The sequence below is a fragment of the Agelaius phoeniceus genome, chromosome 37, assembly GCF_051311805.1.
Source record: "Agelaius phoeniceus isolate bAgePho1 chromosome 37, bAgePho1.hap1, whole genome shotgun sequence".
NCBI classification, from domain to species: Eukaryota; Metazoa; Chordata; class Aves; order Passeriformes; family Icteridae; genus Agelaius; species Agelaius phoeniceus.
In genome coordinates this window covers 1,094,927-1,107,535 of record NC_135302.1, presented here as the reverse complement: position 1 = coordinate 1,107,535, position 12,609 = coordinate 1,094,927, and the positions used below count along the sequence as shown (strand labels likewise).

The 12,609-nt window shown below is 59.4% G+C and overlaps 1 protein-coding gene across 1 annotated transcript; it reads right to left on the bottom strand.

Moving 5' to 3' along the window:
- Positions 1-4,068: 4,068 nt before the first annotated feature.
- On the bottom strand, positions 4,069-12,096 carry LOC143696652 (voltage-gated potassium channel KCNC3-like). Its single transcript, XM_077193232.1, is given in 7 exon segments — positions 4,069-4,259; positions 4,261-4,312; positions 6,877-7,032; positions 7,035-7,068; positions 7,479-7,498; positions 10,983-12,047; positions 12,090-12,096. Coding segments are annotated over 7 exon segments (1,401 nt in total). The 3' UTR covers positions 4,069-4,192.
- Between the last annotated feature and the right edge of the window lie 513 nt (positions 12,097-12,609).

Here is a 12,609-nt window from a genome sequence, read left to right as displayed (position 1 = left end):
TGGGTGACCCTGCAGGTGACACTGTGATCCCGAGGGTGACACTGTGACCCTGCGACCCCACAGGTGACCCCAAGGGTGACACCGTGACCCCCTAAGGTGACACCGTGACCCCGAGGGTGACACGGTGACACCGTGACCCTGTGGGTGACACTGTGACCCCACAGGTGACCCCGAGGGTGACACCGTGACCCCGAGGGTGACACCGTGACCCCGTGGGTGACCCCGTGGGTGACACTGTGACCCTGTGACCCCGAGGGTGACACCGTGACCCCGTGGGTGACACTGTGACCCCCCCGAGCCGCGCGGGCGTTGGGGACGCTCCTGTCCCCTCCTGTGCCGTGGGGGATGGGCTGGCACCATCCGCTGTCCCCGTGTCCCCAAGGCCGCCCCCTCCCCCGCCCCGCTGCTGCTGCTGCTGATAACGTTTTTAATTAATGAATAATTAATTAATTAATTAATTGGGGGGGGAAGGGAGGGGGGAGACGAAACTGTGAGTGACGGTGACACCGCGATATCGGTGACGCCGTGACATCGGTGACATTGGTGACACTGTGACATCGCCACACCGCGACTGTGACACCGGGGCCACCCGCGGCCCCTCCCCTGCTCTGTCCCTTGTCACCCCCCCTTGTCACCCCCTCACGTCCCTGTCACTCCCATGATGTCCCTGTGTCCCCCATGTCCCTGTGTCCCCCCATATGTCCCTGTGTCCCCCCATATGTCCCTGTCACCCCCTGTCCCTGTCACTGCCCCCTTGTCCCCAATGTCCCTCTGTCCCCCCTCACAATGTCCCTGTGTCCCCAATGTCCCCATGTCCCCCGTCCCTGTCCCCCCACGATGTCCCTGTCCCCCCACAATGTCCCCCCTGCCACTCCCTCGTGTCCCTGTCACTCCCCCATGTCCCCATGTCCCTGTCACCCCGTTCCTGTCACCCCCCCAATGTCCCTGTCCCCCCATGATGTCCCCATGTCCCTGTCACCCCCCCCAATGTCCCTGTCCCCACAATGTCCCTGTCCCCCCCCTGTCCCAGCCCTGCCCATCCAATAAAGAGCTTTTCTATTCCTGCTGCAGCCGGACAGACGGACACGGCGGGGACAGAGGGACACGGGAGGGGACAGGGGAGGGGACACGGGAGGGGACGAAGGGGACAGAAGGGACGAGGGAGGGGACACCGGGGACAGAGGGACACCGGAGGGGACAGAGGGACACCGGAGGGGAGGGGGGAGGGGACACCGGGGACAGAGGGGAGGGGACACGGGAGGGGACAAAGGGGACAGAAGGGATGAGGGAGGGGACACTGGGGAGGGAACACGGGACACGCGAGGGGACAGAGGGGACAGGGGAGGGGACAGGGGGGACACGGGAGGGGACACCAGAGGGTAGAGGGGACAGAGGGGACAGAGGGGAGGGGACACCAGAAGGGACAGAGGGACACGGGAGGGGACACTGGGCACACAGGAGGGACAAGGGAGGGGACACCGCGGTGCCACCCACCCGGGACCCTCCCCCAATCCCCTCCCCCAGTCCCCTCCCCCATTTTAAGGCCATTTCCACCTTTTTCGTTTCTTTTTTTTTTTTCTTTTTTTTGTCACTTTTTATTTCGCGGGCCGTTCAATTCCCCGCGTGAAAAAATAGCTCTGAGCCCCTCCCCCCCCGCCCCTCCCCCACCCCCGCGGGGCCCCCGCCCCTCCCCCAACACCCCCCCCCCGGGGCCCCCCCGTTTGGCACAGCCCCTCCCCCCCCCTTCCTGAGTCAGAGACCCCCCCCAAAACGGGGGGCGCGCCCCCCCCCCAAAAAAAACAAACCCCGGAGATGGGGGGGGAGGGGGGATTGCACCGATCCCAGGGGAGGGAGGGGGGGTCATGAATATTCATGAGGTGTTAATAAATAGTAATTAAAGGGGGGGGGGAGCTCGTTACAGCGCAGCCCGGGGGGGGAGGGGCTGGAGACCCTCCCCCCAAAAAAGCACGAGGCGAGGGGGGGCCCCCCCCAAACATGCAGCGAATTGGGGGGGGAGGGGGGAGGGAGAGCGGCCAGGGAGCAATTAGTCCTCATTAGCATCTCATTTGCATAGGAGTCATTGCATAAGGCTCCCGCCGCGCTGGGGAGGGGGGAAGGGGGATGGAGCGGGGGTTGGGGGAGGGGGGGACCCCGATAAAGGTTTGGGTTGATTCAGGGGTTTTGGGGTTTTTTTGCATATTACAATAAATACCGGCGGGTCGGACATGCAGACATGCTGGTCGGGGGGGAGGGGCGCCCAGGGGGCCCCACCCCCCAAACTGCCGCCCCCAGGGACCCCCCCTGGGGGGAGAACAGCTTTGGGGGGGTCCCGGCCCCCCCCAAAAGGGGGCGAGGCCTGATTTGGGGGCTCTGGCCTAGTCCCGTTACCATGGAAATGCAGCCTGGCCTTGCAATAAAGCTCAGACCTGCTCCTGTTACCATGGAAACACAGCCAGGCCTTGCAGTCGGGGTCAGGCCTAGTCCTGTTACCATGGAAACACAGCCTGGCCTTGCAGTCAGGGCTTAGGCCTGCTCCCGTTACCATGGAAATGCAGCCTGATCTCAAGTGAGGGCTCAGGCTGCTCCCATTGCCATGGAAACACAGCCTGGCCTTGTGGTAAGGGCTCAGGCCTAGTCCCGTTACCATGGAAACACAGCCTGGCCTTGTGGTAAGGGCTCAGGCCTAGTCCTGTTACCATGGAAACACAGCCTGGCCTTGTGGTAAGGGCTTAGGCCTAGTCCCGTTACCATGGAAACGCAGCCTGGCCTCACAACAGAGCTCAGGCCTAGTCCCGTTACCATGGAAATGCAAGCCTGGCCTCACAGTAGGACTTCACCTACACCTGTTACCATGGAAACAGTCTGATCGCACTGTGAAGGTTCAGGCCTTGTCCTGTTATCAGGAAATGTAGCCTGGCCTTGCAGCAGTACCTAGCCTAGCTCTGTTACCATGGAAACATGGCCTGGTGTCAGAATACTGCTCAGGCCTAGTGCAGTTACCATGGAAACACGGCCTGGACTGTAGTGAGGACTCTGGCTTGATCTTGTTACCATGGAAACACAGCCTGGCCTTGCAGTAGTGCCGGGCCTAATCCTGTTACCATGGAAACGAAGCCTGGACTAACAGTAGCGCTTAGGCCTAGTCCTGTTACCATGGAAACACAGGGTGGCCTTAGCCTAGTCCTGTTACCATGGAAATGCAGCCTGGACTAACAACAGAGCTCAGGCCTTGTCCCATTACCATGGAAACGCAGCCCGGATTCACAGTAGAGCTCAGGCCGAGCCCTGTTACCATGGAAACGCAGCCTGATCTCAAAGTGAGGGCTCAGGCCTGCTCCTGTTACCATGGAAACGCAGCCTGGCCTTGCAGTAGAGCTCAGGCCTAGTTCCATTACCATGGCAACGAAGCCCGGATTCACAGTAGAGCTCAGGCCTAGTCCTGTTACCACGGAAACGCAGCCTGGCCTCGCAGTAGAGCTCAGGCCTAGTCCCGTTACCATGGAAACGCAGCCTGAACTCCTAGTGGGCCCGGTTTCCCCCCTTCTTCCCCCATCTTGGGGTGACGCTGCCACCACAGGGGGGACAGGGGGGACACCCGGGCAGGGCCCTACCTCGCCGTCGTCCTCTGCCATCGGCGCGTCCGGCGGCTCCAGTTATTGCTTGGGGGGGTGTGGGGAGCCAGGAGGGAGGACACACACGGGGGGGGACGGACAGACGGACATCAGGGACACACAGAGGGGACACACGAGGTGAGGTGACACCAATTTAGGGGGGGCTCCCCAAGTCCTGAGTGATCATGGAGGGGGGGGACACACGGGTGGGGGGGAACAACAAGGACGCCCAAACCCCCCCGAAACTGGGGTGGGCTTGGAGGGACCCCAAATCTGGGGGGGGACACCCAGTCCAGAAAGTGCAGTGCAGCCTTGGGGTGACACCGGGGCGGGGGGGTCCCCTCGTCACCCCCTTTCACAGTCTCTAGGGGGGGCACCCTTCCCTTTTAGGGGAGGAGGGGGGGGGTGGGGTGTCCCCAAAATCACCCCCCCCCCCATGCCGGGGTGCCCCCTCCCCCCATTGCCACTGATGAGTTTTTTTCCCCCATTTCTCCCCATTTTCTGGGGGGGGGGGGGGAGGGGAAGGGGGGCAGGAAAGGGGGTGTGGGGTGGGGGGAGGGGCTTCCCCGCCCCCCCCCTCCTCAGAGGATGGAGGGGATGGGGGAGCGGGGGCGCCGGGGGGGGCTGGGGAGCTGAAGGGGGGGGCGGCGGGGCCACCCGCACCCCCGTGATGCTGTTGAGGCTCCGCGACTTCTCGTAGCCTTGGGAGACAAAAAATTGGGGAGCGGGGGTCAGTACCCCCCCAAAAAAAACCCCAAAACACCCTCAGCCCCTCCCCCCTTTCATTTCCCAAACCCACCTCAAAATTGGGAAACACCGACCCCCCCTCCCAAAAAATGGGATGTGAGACCCCACCCCCTCCAAAATCTTGGGGCCCCCCCAAAATTGGACAGGAACCCCCACCCCTCCCCCTCCCCAAAGGGCTTAGGACCTCCCCCCCCAAAAAAATTGGGACCCCCCCAAGAATTGGGACCCCTTCCCCAGGAAATGGGGACCCCCCCTAAAGATTTGGGATGCCTCCAAAAATTGGGGACCCCATTACGGTTGTGGGGGGAGCCCCTCCAGTTTAGGACCCTCCTGCAAACGCGGGGGCCCTCCCCCCCAGGAATTGGGGTTGCCTCCCCAAAATTTGGGGACCCCCCAGGGGATACTGACGAGATGGGGGGGAGCACCCCAAAAAAGCCCGGGAGGGTCCCCAGGTGTTTTTGTGATTCCCAGGTGGTTTTTGAGGGTCCTCAGGTTTGGTTTTGGGGCTCCCAGGTATTTTTTGGGGTCCCCGAGTGTTTTTTGGCGGTTCCAGGTGTTTTTTGAGGCTTCCAGATGTTTTTTGGGGGTTCCCGGGTATTTTTGGTGCTGCCAGGTGTGGTTTTGGGGTCCCCAGTTATTTTGAGGGGGGGGGGGGTCCCAGGTGCCGCCCCTCCCCCATCCCCCGGTGAAGCAGCGCCGCGGTGCGGGGGTGGGGCGGGGATTGCGCATGCGCAGCGGTGCGAGGTGGGCGGGGCCAGACCCGCGGAGGGGCGGGGTTATGCGCGGGGAGGCGTGGCCAGGGTGAGGGCGCCCCCTCCCGGCTGACCTGCGGCAACGTCGGGGGTCTCAGGCGGTGACGAGCGCTGGGGACAGAAGGGGAGAGGGGAGGGGTCACCCGGGAGGGACCCCCCTATGGGGACAGGGACAGCCTAAAGACGGGACAGGGACACCCTAATGGGACAGGACACCCTAAAAGGGACAGGGACCCCCCTATGGGGACAGGGACCCTCTATGGGGACAGGGACACCCTAATGGGGACAGGGACCTCTATGGGGACAGGGACAGCCTAATGGGACAGGGACACCCTAAAAGGGTCAGGGACCCCCTAATGGGGACAGGGACCCTCTATGGGGCCAGGGACCCCTAATGGGGACAGGGACACCCTAAAAGGGTCAGGGACCCCCTAATGGGGACAGGGACACCCTAAAAGGGTCAGGGACACCCTAAAAGGGACAAGGACTCTCTACTGGGGACAAGGACCCCCAAATAGGGACAGAGATCCCCTAAAAGGGCCAGGGACACCCAAATAAGGACAGGGACCCCTAAAAGGGACAGGGACCCCCCTGATGGGGACAGGGACCCCCTAAAAGTGACAAGAACCCCTTAAAAGGACAGGGAGGCCCCAAATAGGGACAGGGACACCCAAATGGGGACAGGGACCTCCTAAAAAGGGACAGGGACCCCCCCCCGCCCCCCTTGGCATGGGCGGAGCCCGCAGCCAGCCCCGCCCCTTGCACGCGCGTGTGCAAGGAACACCCAGAGCCCCCCAGCGCCGGGGGTCTGTGCAAGCTCGGCCCCCCCCAGTTCTCCCAGTTTGGGGGGGCTGTGCAAGCTCGGCCCCCCCAGTTCCCCCAGTTTGGGGGGGCTGTGCAAGCTCGGCCCCCCCAGTTCCCCCAGTTCTCCCAGTTTGGGGGGTTCTGTGCAAGCTCGGCCCCCCCAGTTTGGCCCAGTTCCCCCAGTTTGGCCCAGTTCTCCCCGTTTGGGGGGCTGTGCAAACTCTGCCCCCCCCAGTTTGGCCCAGTTTGGGGGGCTGTGCAAGCTCGGCCCCCCCAGTTTGGCCCAGTTCCCCCAGTTCTCCCAGTTTGGGGGGGCTGTGCAAACTCTGCCCCCCCCAGTTTGGCCACAGTTTGGGGGGGCTGTGCAAGCTCCGCCCCCCCAGTTGGGCCCAGTTTTGGGGGGCTGTGCAAGCCCTGCCCCCCCCCCAGTTCCCCCAGTTTGGGGAGGGCGGGACTGGGAGGCGCATGCAGGAAGGGGGAAGGAGGATTCGGGGACACCCCGGCGGATTTTGGGGTACCCTAGGGGGGGGTTACCATTACCCCCAGGATTTTGGGGTACCGAGGAGGTTTTCGGGTACCCTGGGGTGCTTTGTGGTACCGGGGGGGGGGGGGGGGGGCGGTGTTTTTGGGGTTACCCCAAGATGGGGTTTTTGGTACCCCAAGATCTGGGGGTGCCCGGGGGGGGATTTGGGGCACCGTGAGAGTTTTTGGGGTACCCGGGGAGGGGGTTGGTTTTGGGTACCCTGGGGTGTTTTGGGGTACCCGGGGGTCCCCCCTCGCCCACCTTTGCGCAGGGGTCCCTCAGGGTTGGTTTTGGTGGGTACCGTGAGGAGTTTTTGGGTATTTTGGGGTGTTTTGAGGTCCCCCTCGCCCACCTTTGCGCAGGGGTCCCTCGAGGGGGGGGGATTGGTTTTGGGTACCGTGAGGAGTTTTTGGGGTGTTTTGGGGTCCCCCGCACCCACCTTTGCGCAGGGGTCCCTCGGGGGGGGGCGCGTAGTCCGGCCCCAGCAGGAAGCAGGCGCGGTCGCGGCCGCAGCGCTCGCGGCCGCCCCCGGGCCGGCGGGGCGTTTTGGGGGGGCCCAGGCCGCGCTCCTCGGGGGACAGGGGCTGATCGATGGGGGACAATCCTCCTGCGCCAGCGCCGCGCGGCCCGCCTCGCCGTTGGACGGGATTCTGTGGAAATGGGGAAAATTCTGTGGAATTGGGCGGGGACGGCATGGAATGGGGATGGGGACGCACGGAATTGGAATGGGATTCTGTGAAAATGGGGGAAAATTCTGTGGAATTGGGGCGGGGGACGGCACGGAACTGGGGTGGGGACACCAAAAATTGGGACGGGATTCTGTGGAACGGGGGAAAATTCTGTGGAATTGGGGTGGGGATGGCACGGAATGGGGATGGGGACGGCACGGAATTGGGTGGGATTCTGTGAAACGGGGGACAGCACGGAATTGGGGTGGGAACCATGAAATTGGGATGGGAACCCAAAACTGGGACGAGATTCTGTAAGGGGGGGACATGAAATTGGGATGGGAACCCTGAAATTGGGATGGGAAACGGGAACCCCCCCGTTGGGACGGGATTCTGTGGAAATGGGGGAAATTCTGTGAATTGGGGTGGGGACAGCACGGAATTGGGTGGGGACAGCAAAATTGGGATGGGAAACCCCGAAATTGGGGTGGGATTCTGTGAAACAGGGGGGACAGCACGGAATTGGGGTGGGAAATGGAAACCCCCCCCCTTGGGACGGGATTCTGTGGAAATGGGGGGAAATTCTGTGGAATTGGGGTGGGGACCCGAAACTGGGATGGGATTCTGTGAAACAGGGAGGGACAGCACGGAATTGGGGTGGGGGACACCAAAATTGGGATGGGATTCTATGAAACCAGTGGGGGGGACAGCACGGAATTGGGGTGGGAACCATGAAATTGAGATGGGAAATGGGAACCCCAAAACTGGATGGGAAATGGAAACCCCAAAATTGGGATGGGAACCCTGAAATTGGGATGGGAAATGGGAACCCCCGAAATTGGGATGGGAACCCTGAAATGGAATGGGAACCCCGAAATTGGGATGGGAACCCCGAGATTGGGACGGGAACCCCGAAACTGGGATGGGAACCCCGAAATTGGAATGGGAACCCCAAATTGGTATGGGAACCCCCCCATTGGACAGGATTCTGTGAAACAGGGGGACACCTTGGAATTGGGGTGGGAACCCCAAAACTGGGATGGGGAAACCCCGAAATTGGGATGGGAAATGGGAACCCCGAAATTGGGATGGGAACCCCGGAATTGGATGGGAACCCCGAAATTGGGACGGGAACCCCCCCGGGACACGCCCAGGACACGCCCAGGTAGGGGTGGGGTCATTTTGATGGAGCTTAAAGCGTTAAAGTCGGTTTAAAATTGGGCAAAGGCCCCGCTGGAGGGAGGGGAGTGGGGTTTAAATATTCTTGAGTGGCTGTAAATGTCAGGAATTCACAGAAAATGTGCCCAAATTGCCCCCCAAAATGCAAAAAATTATTCTCCCCCAAAATGTGCCAAAATAACCCCAACATGTGCCAAAATATTGCCCCAAAATGCACCAAATTCTCCCCTAAATACCCCCCCAAAATGCACCAAATTCCCCTGAGAATGAGCCAAACTCCTCTCAAAATATCCCAAACTCACCTCAAAATGCACCAATTGCCCCCAAAATGCCCCAAATTTGCCTCAAAATATCCCAAATGCTTCCCAAAATATGCCCCCAAAATGCATCAAATTCACCCCAAAATATCCCAAACACTTCCCAAAATATCATCCCAAGATGGACCAAATTTACCCCAAAATGCAAAAAATTCCCCCCAAAAGCCCCAAATTCCCCCCAAATGTGCCAAATCCCCCCAAAATATCCCAAACACTTCCCAAAAATATCCCACCAAAATGCACCAAACTTCCCTCCAAAATATCCCAAACACTTCCAAAATATCCCCATAAAATGCACCAAACTCCCCCAAAGTATCCCCCCAAAATGTGCCAAATTCACCCCAAAATATCCCGAGCACTTCCCAAAATATTCCCCACAGAAATGCACCAAATTCCCTCCAAAATGTGCAAGCTCCTCTCAAAAATATCCCAGAACTTCCAAAATATCCCCCAAAATGTCCCAAATTCCCCCCAAAATGTGCCAAACTCCCCCCCAAATATCCCAAAAACTTCCCAAAATATCCCCCAAAATGCACCAAATTCCCCTCAAAATATCCCAAATGCTTCCCAAAATATCCCCCCAAAATGTGCCAAATTTTGCCCTCAAAATGCACCAAACTCCCCCCTAAAACATCCCAAAAACTTCCCAAATATCCTCCCCAAAATGCACAAATTTCCCCCCAAAATGCACCAAATTCTCTCCAAAATGCAAAAATTCCCCCACAAAATATCCCAACACTTCCAAATATTCCCCAAAATGCACCAAATTCTCCTCAAAATGGCCAAACTCACCTCAAAATGCACCAAATTCCCCCAAAATATCTCAAAACACTTCCCAAAATATTCCTCACAAAATTGCACCAAATTCCCTCCAAAATAGTCCAAACTCCTCCTAATTTCCCCCAAATTTCCCCCAAAATGTACCAAACTTTCACAAAATACCTCAAAAATATCCCTAAAAAATGTGTTCCCATATTATTCCCCAAAATTCCCCAAAACTCCCCCAAAATCCATTCCCCCCCCATTATTCTCCCAGCCCAAATCCCTCCAAAATTCTCCCAAAATTTGCTGACACTCCCTCAAAATCCACCAAGCCACCCTGAACTCACCCAAAGTCGCCCCAAATCATCAAATTCCACCAATAACCCCAAAATCCACAAAAATCCCCTTGAAACTGCCCCCAAAATTCACTAAACTTCCCCAAACCCCTTCAGATTATACCACAACCCCTCAAACCCCAAAAAATCTGTCCAAACAACTCCAAAATCCACTGAAAACCCCACAAAATCCCCCAAACTCCCCTGAAATCCCCCAAAATTCACGGAACTTCCTTCCCAACTCCCAAAATCCTTTAAACCCCACCAACTCTGCCAAAAACCCCTAAAATCCACGGAATTCCCCTCAGAATGCCCTCAAATGTCCCCAAAACCACCCCAAGCTCTACCAAGACCCTCCAAAATCTACTAATCCCACCCTAAATCCCCCAAAAACATCCCAAACTCCTCCAGACCCTACCAAGACCCCCTAAACCCCACTAATCCCACCCCAAACCCTACCAAGACCCCCTAAACCCCACCAAACCCACCCCAAACCTCACTAATCCCAGTCCAAGCCCCACCAACACGACCCTAAACCCCACCAAACCCTAACCCTAACTCCTGAAACCCACCCCAAACCCCACTAATCCCACTCCAAACCCTACCATGACCCCCTAAACCCCACCAACCTCCCCAAACCCATCCCAAACCCCACCAAACCCACCCCAGACCCCCCTAAAGCCCCCCAAACCCCACCAACCTCCCCCAACCCCACCCCAAACCCACCCCTAAACCCCCCCAAACTCCCCCAATCCAACTCCAAACCCTCCCAAGACCCCCTAAACCCCCCCAAACCCACCCCAAACCCCACCAACCTCCCTTGACCCACCCTAACCCACCTAAACCCACCAACCTCTCCCAAACCCTCCCCAAACCCACCCTAAACCCCACCAACCTCCCCCGACCCACCCCAAACCCCCTCAATCCCACACCCAAACCCCCCCAATTCCCCCCTCCAAACTCCCCCAAACCCCCCCAAACCACCTCAATCCCACCCCAAACCCCCTCAATCCCACCCCAACCTCCCCCAATTCCAGTCCAAACCCCCCTAAAGCCCCCCAAACCCCCTCAATCCCACCCCAACCTCCCCAATTCCCCCCCCAAACCCTCCCAAGACCCCCTAAACCCCCCCAACCCACCCCAAACCCCCCAGTTCTCCCTCCAAACCCTACCAAGACCCCCCAAACCCCTCAATCCCACCCCAAACTCCCCAATTCCCCCCCCAAACCCTCCCAAGACCCCCCAAACCCTCCCAAACCCCCCAGTTTCGGGGCCGCCGCTCACCGGCGCGGTTGATCTCCACCACCTCCTCCTGGGCCAGCGGGCAGGCGGGCGGGGCGCCGCGCGGCCCCGAGGGCTGCCGGGGGCGTTGGGACCCCCCGGAGCCCGGCGAGCCGTAGCCGGGAGAGCCGGGCTGGGGCGGCCTGGGGATGTGTTTGTTCTTCTTCTTGGGCAGCTTCTGCTTGGCCATGGCCAGCGAGTAGTACATGCCGAAGTTGTTGACGATGACGGGCACGGGCATGGCGATGGTGAGCACGCCGGCCAGCGCGCACAGGGCGCCCACCAGCATGCCCGACCACGTCATGGGGTACATGTCGCCGTAGCCCAGCGTGGTCATGGTCACCACGGCCCACCAGAAGCCGATGGGGATGTTCTTGAAGTAGGTGTGGCGCGAGCCGGTGACGTCGTCGGGGTCGGCGCCGATGCGCTCGGCGTAGTAGATCATGGTGGCGAAGATCAGCACGCCCAGGGCGAGGAAGATGACGAGGAGCAGGAACTCGTTGGTGCTGGCGCGGAGGGTGTGGCCCAGCACGCGGAGCCCCACGAAGTGCCGGGTGAGCTTGAAGATCCTGAGGATGCGCACGAAGCGCACGACGCGCAGGAAGCCCAGCACGTCCTTGGCCGCCTTGGAGGACAATCCCCTGAGCCCCACCTCCAGGTAGAAAGGCAAGATGGCCACGAAGTCGATGATGTTGAGGCTGCTCTTGATGAAGTCGCGCTTGTCCGGGCAGAAGCTGACGCGCATGAGGAACTCGAAGGTGAACCAGACCACGCAGAGCCCCTCGACGTAGGTGAGGAAGGGCTCGGTCTCCACCTCCACGGCCACCTGCGTGCCCGTCTCGTTGCCCGTGGTCACCGTCTCCGTCTTGTTGATGACGCGGTTGAAGGCCTCGTGCGTCTCCAGGCAGAAGGTGGTGATGGAGATGAGGATGAAGAAGAGCGAGGCGAAGGCCACGTACTGGGGGGGGGCGACAGTTTGGGGGGGACACGGGGTTGGAGAGCCCGAAAAGCTCCCATGGGTCAGCAGGGATGGGGCGGGGATTGGGATTTTGGGGTTCTGAGCCCCCCCTCAATTGAGTCATTGACAGCCCCAAATCACTGGCACCCCACCCCCCATCCACCCCAAAGGCACTGATTGAGGCCAGGTTCTGAACCCCCAAATCACTGACACCCCAAAAATTCACTGAGTGGCTCCTTTGGTTGAGTTCTGAACCCCCCCAAATCACTGACACCCCAAAAATTCATGGGGGGGTTCATTTATTTGAGTTCTGACCCCCCATAAATTCATAGGGGGCTCCTTTGGTTGAGTTCTGAAATAGCCCCAAATCACTGACACCCCATAAATTCAACCCCTTGGTTGGGTTCTGAACCCCCAAACACTGACGCCCCAAAAATTCACTGGGGGGGCTCCTTTGGTTGAGTTCTGACCTCCCCCAAATCACTAACACCCCAAATATTCATAGGGGCTCCTTTGGTTGAGTTCTGAACCCCCCCAAATCACTGACAACCCAAAATACTCAATCCCTTGGTTGAGTTCTGAACCCCCCAAATCACTGACACCCCCAAATATTCACTGGGGGGGGCTCCTTTGGTGAGTTCTGACCCCCCCAAATCACTGACACCCCAAAAG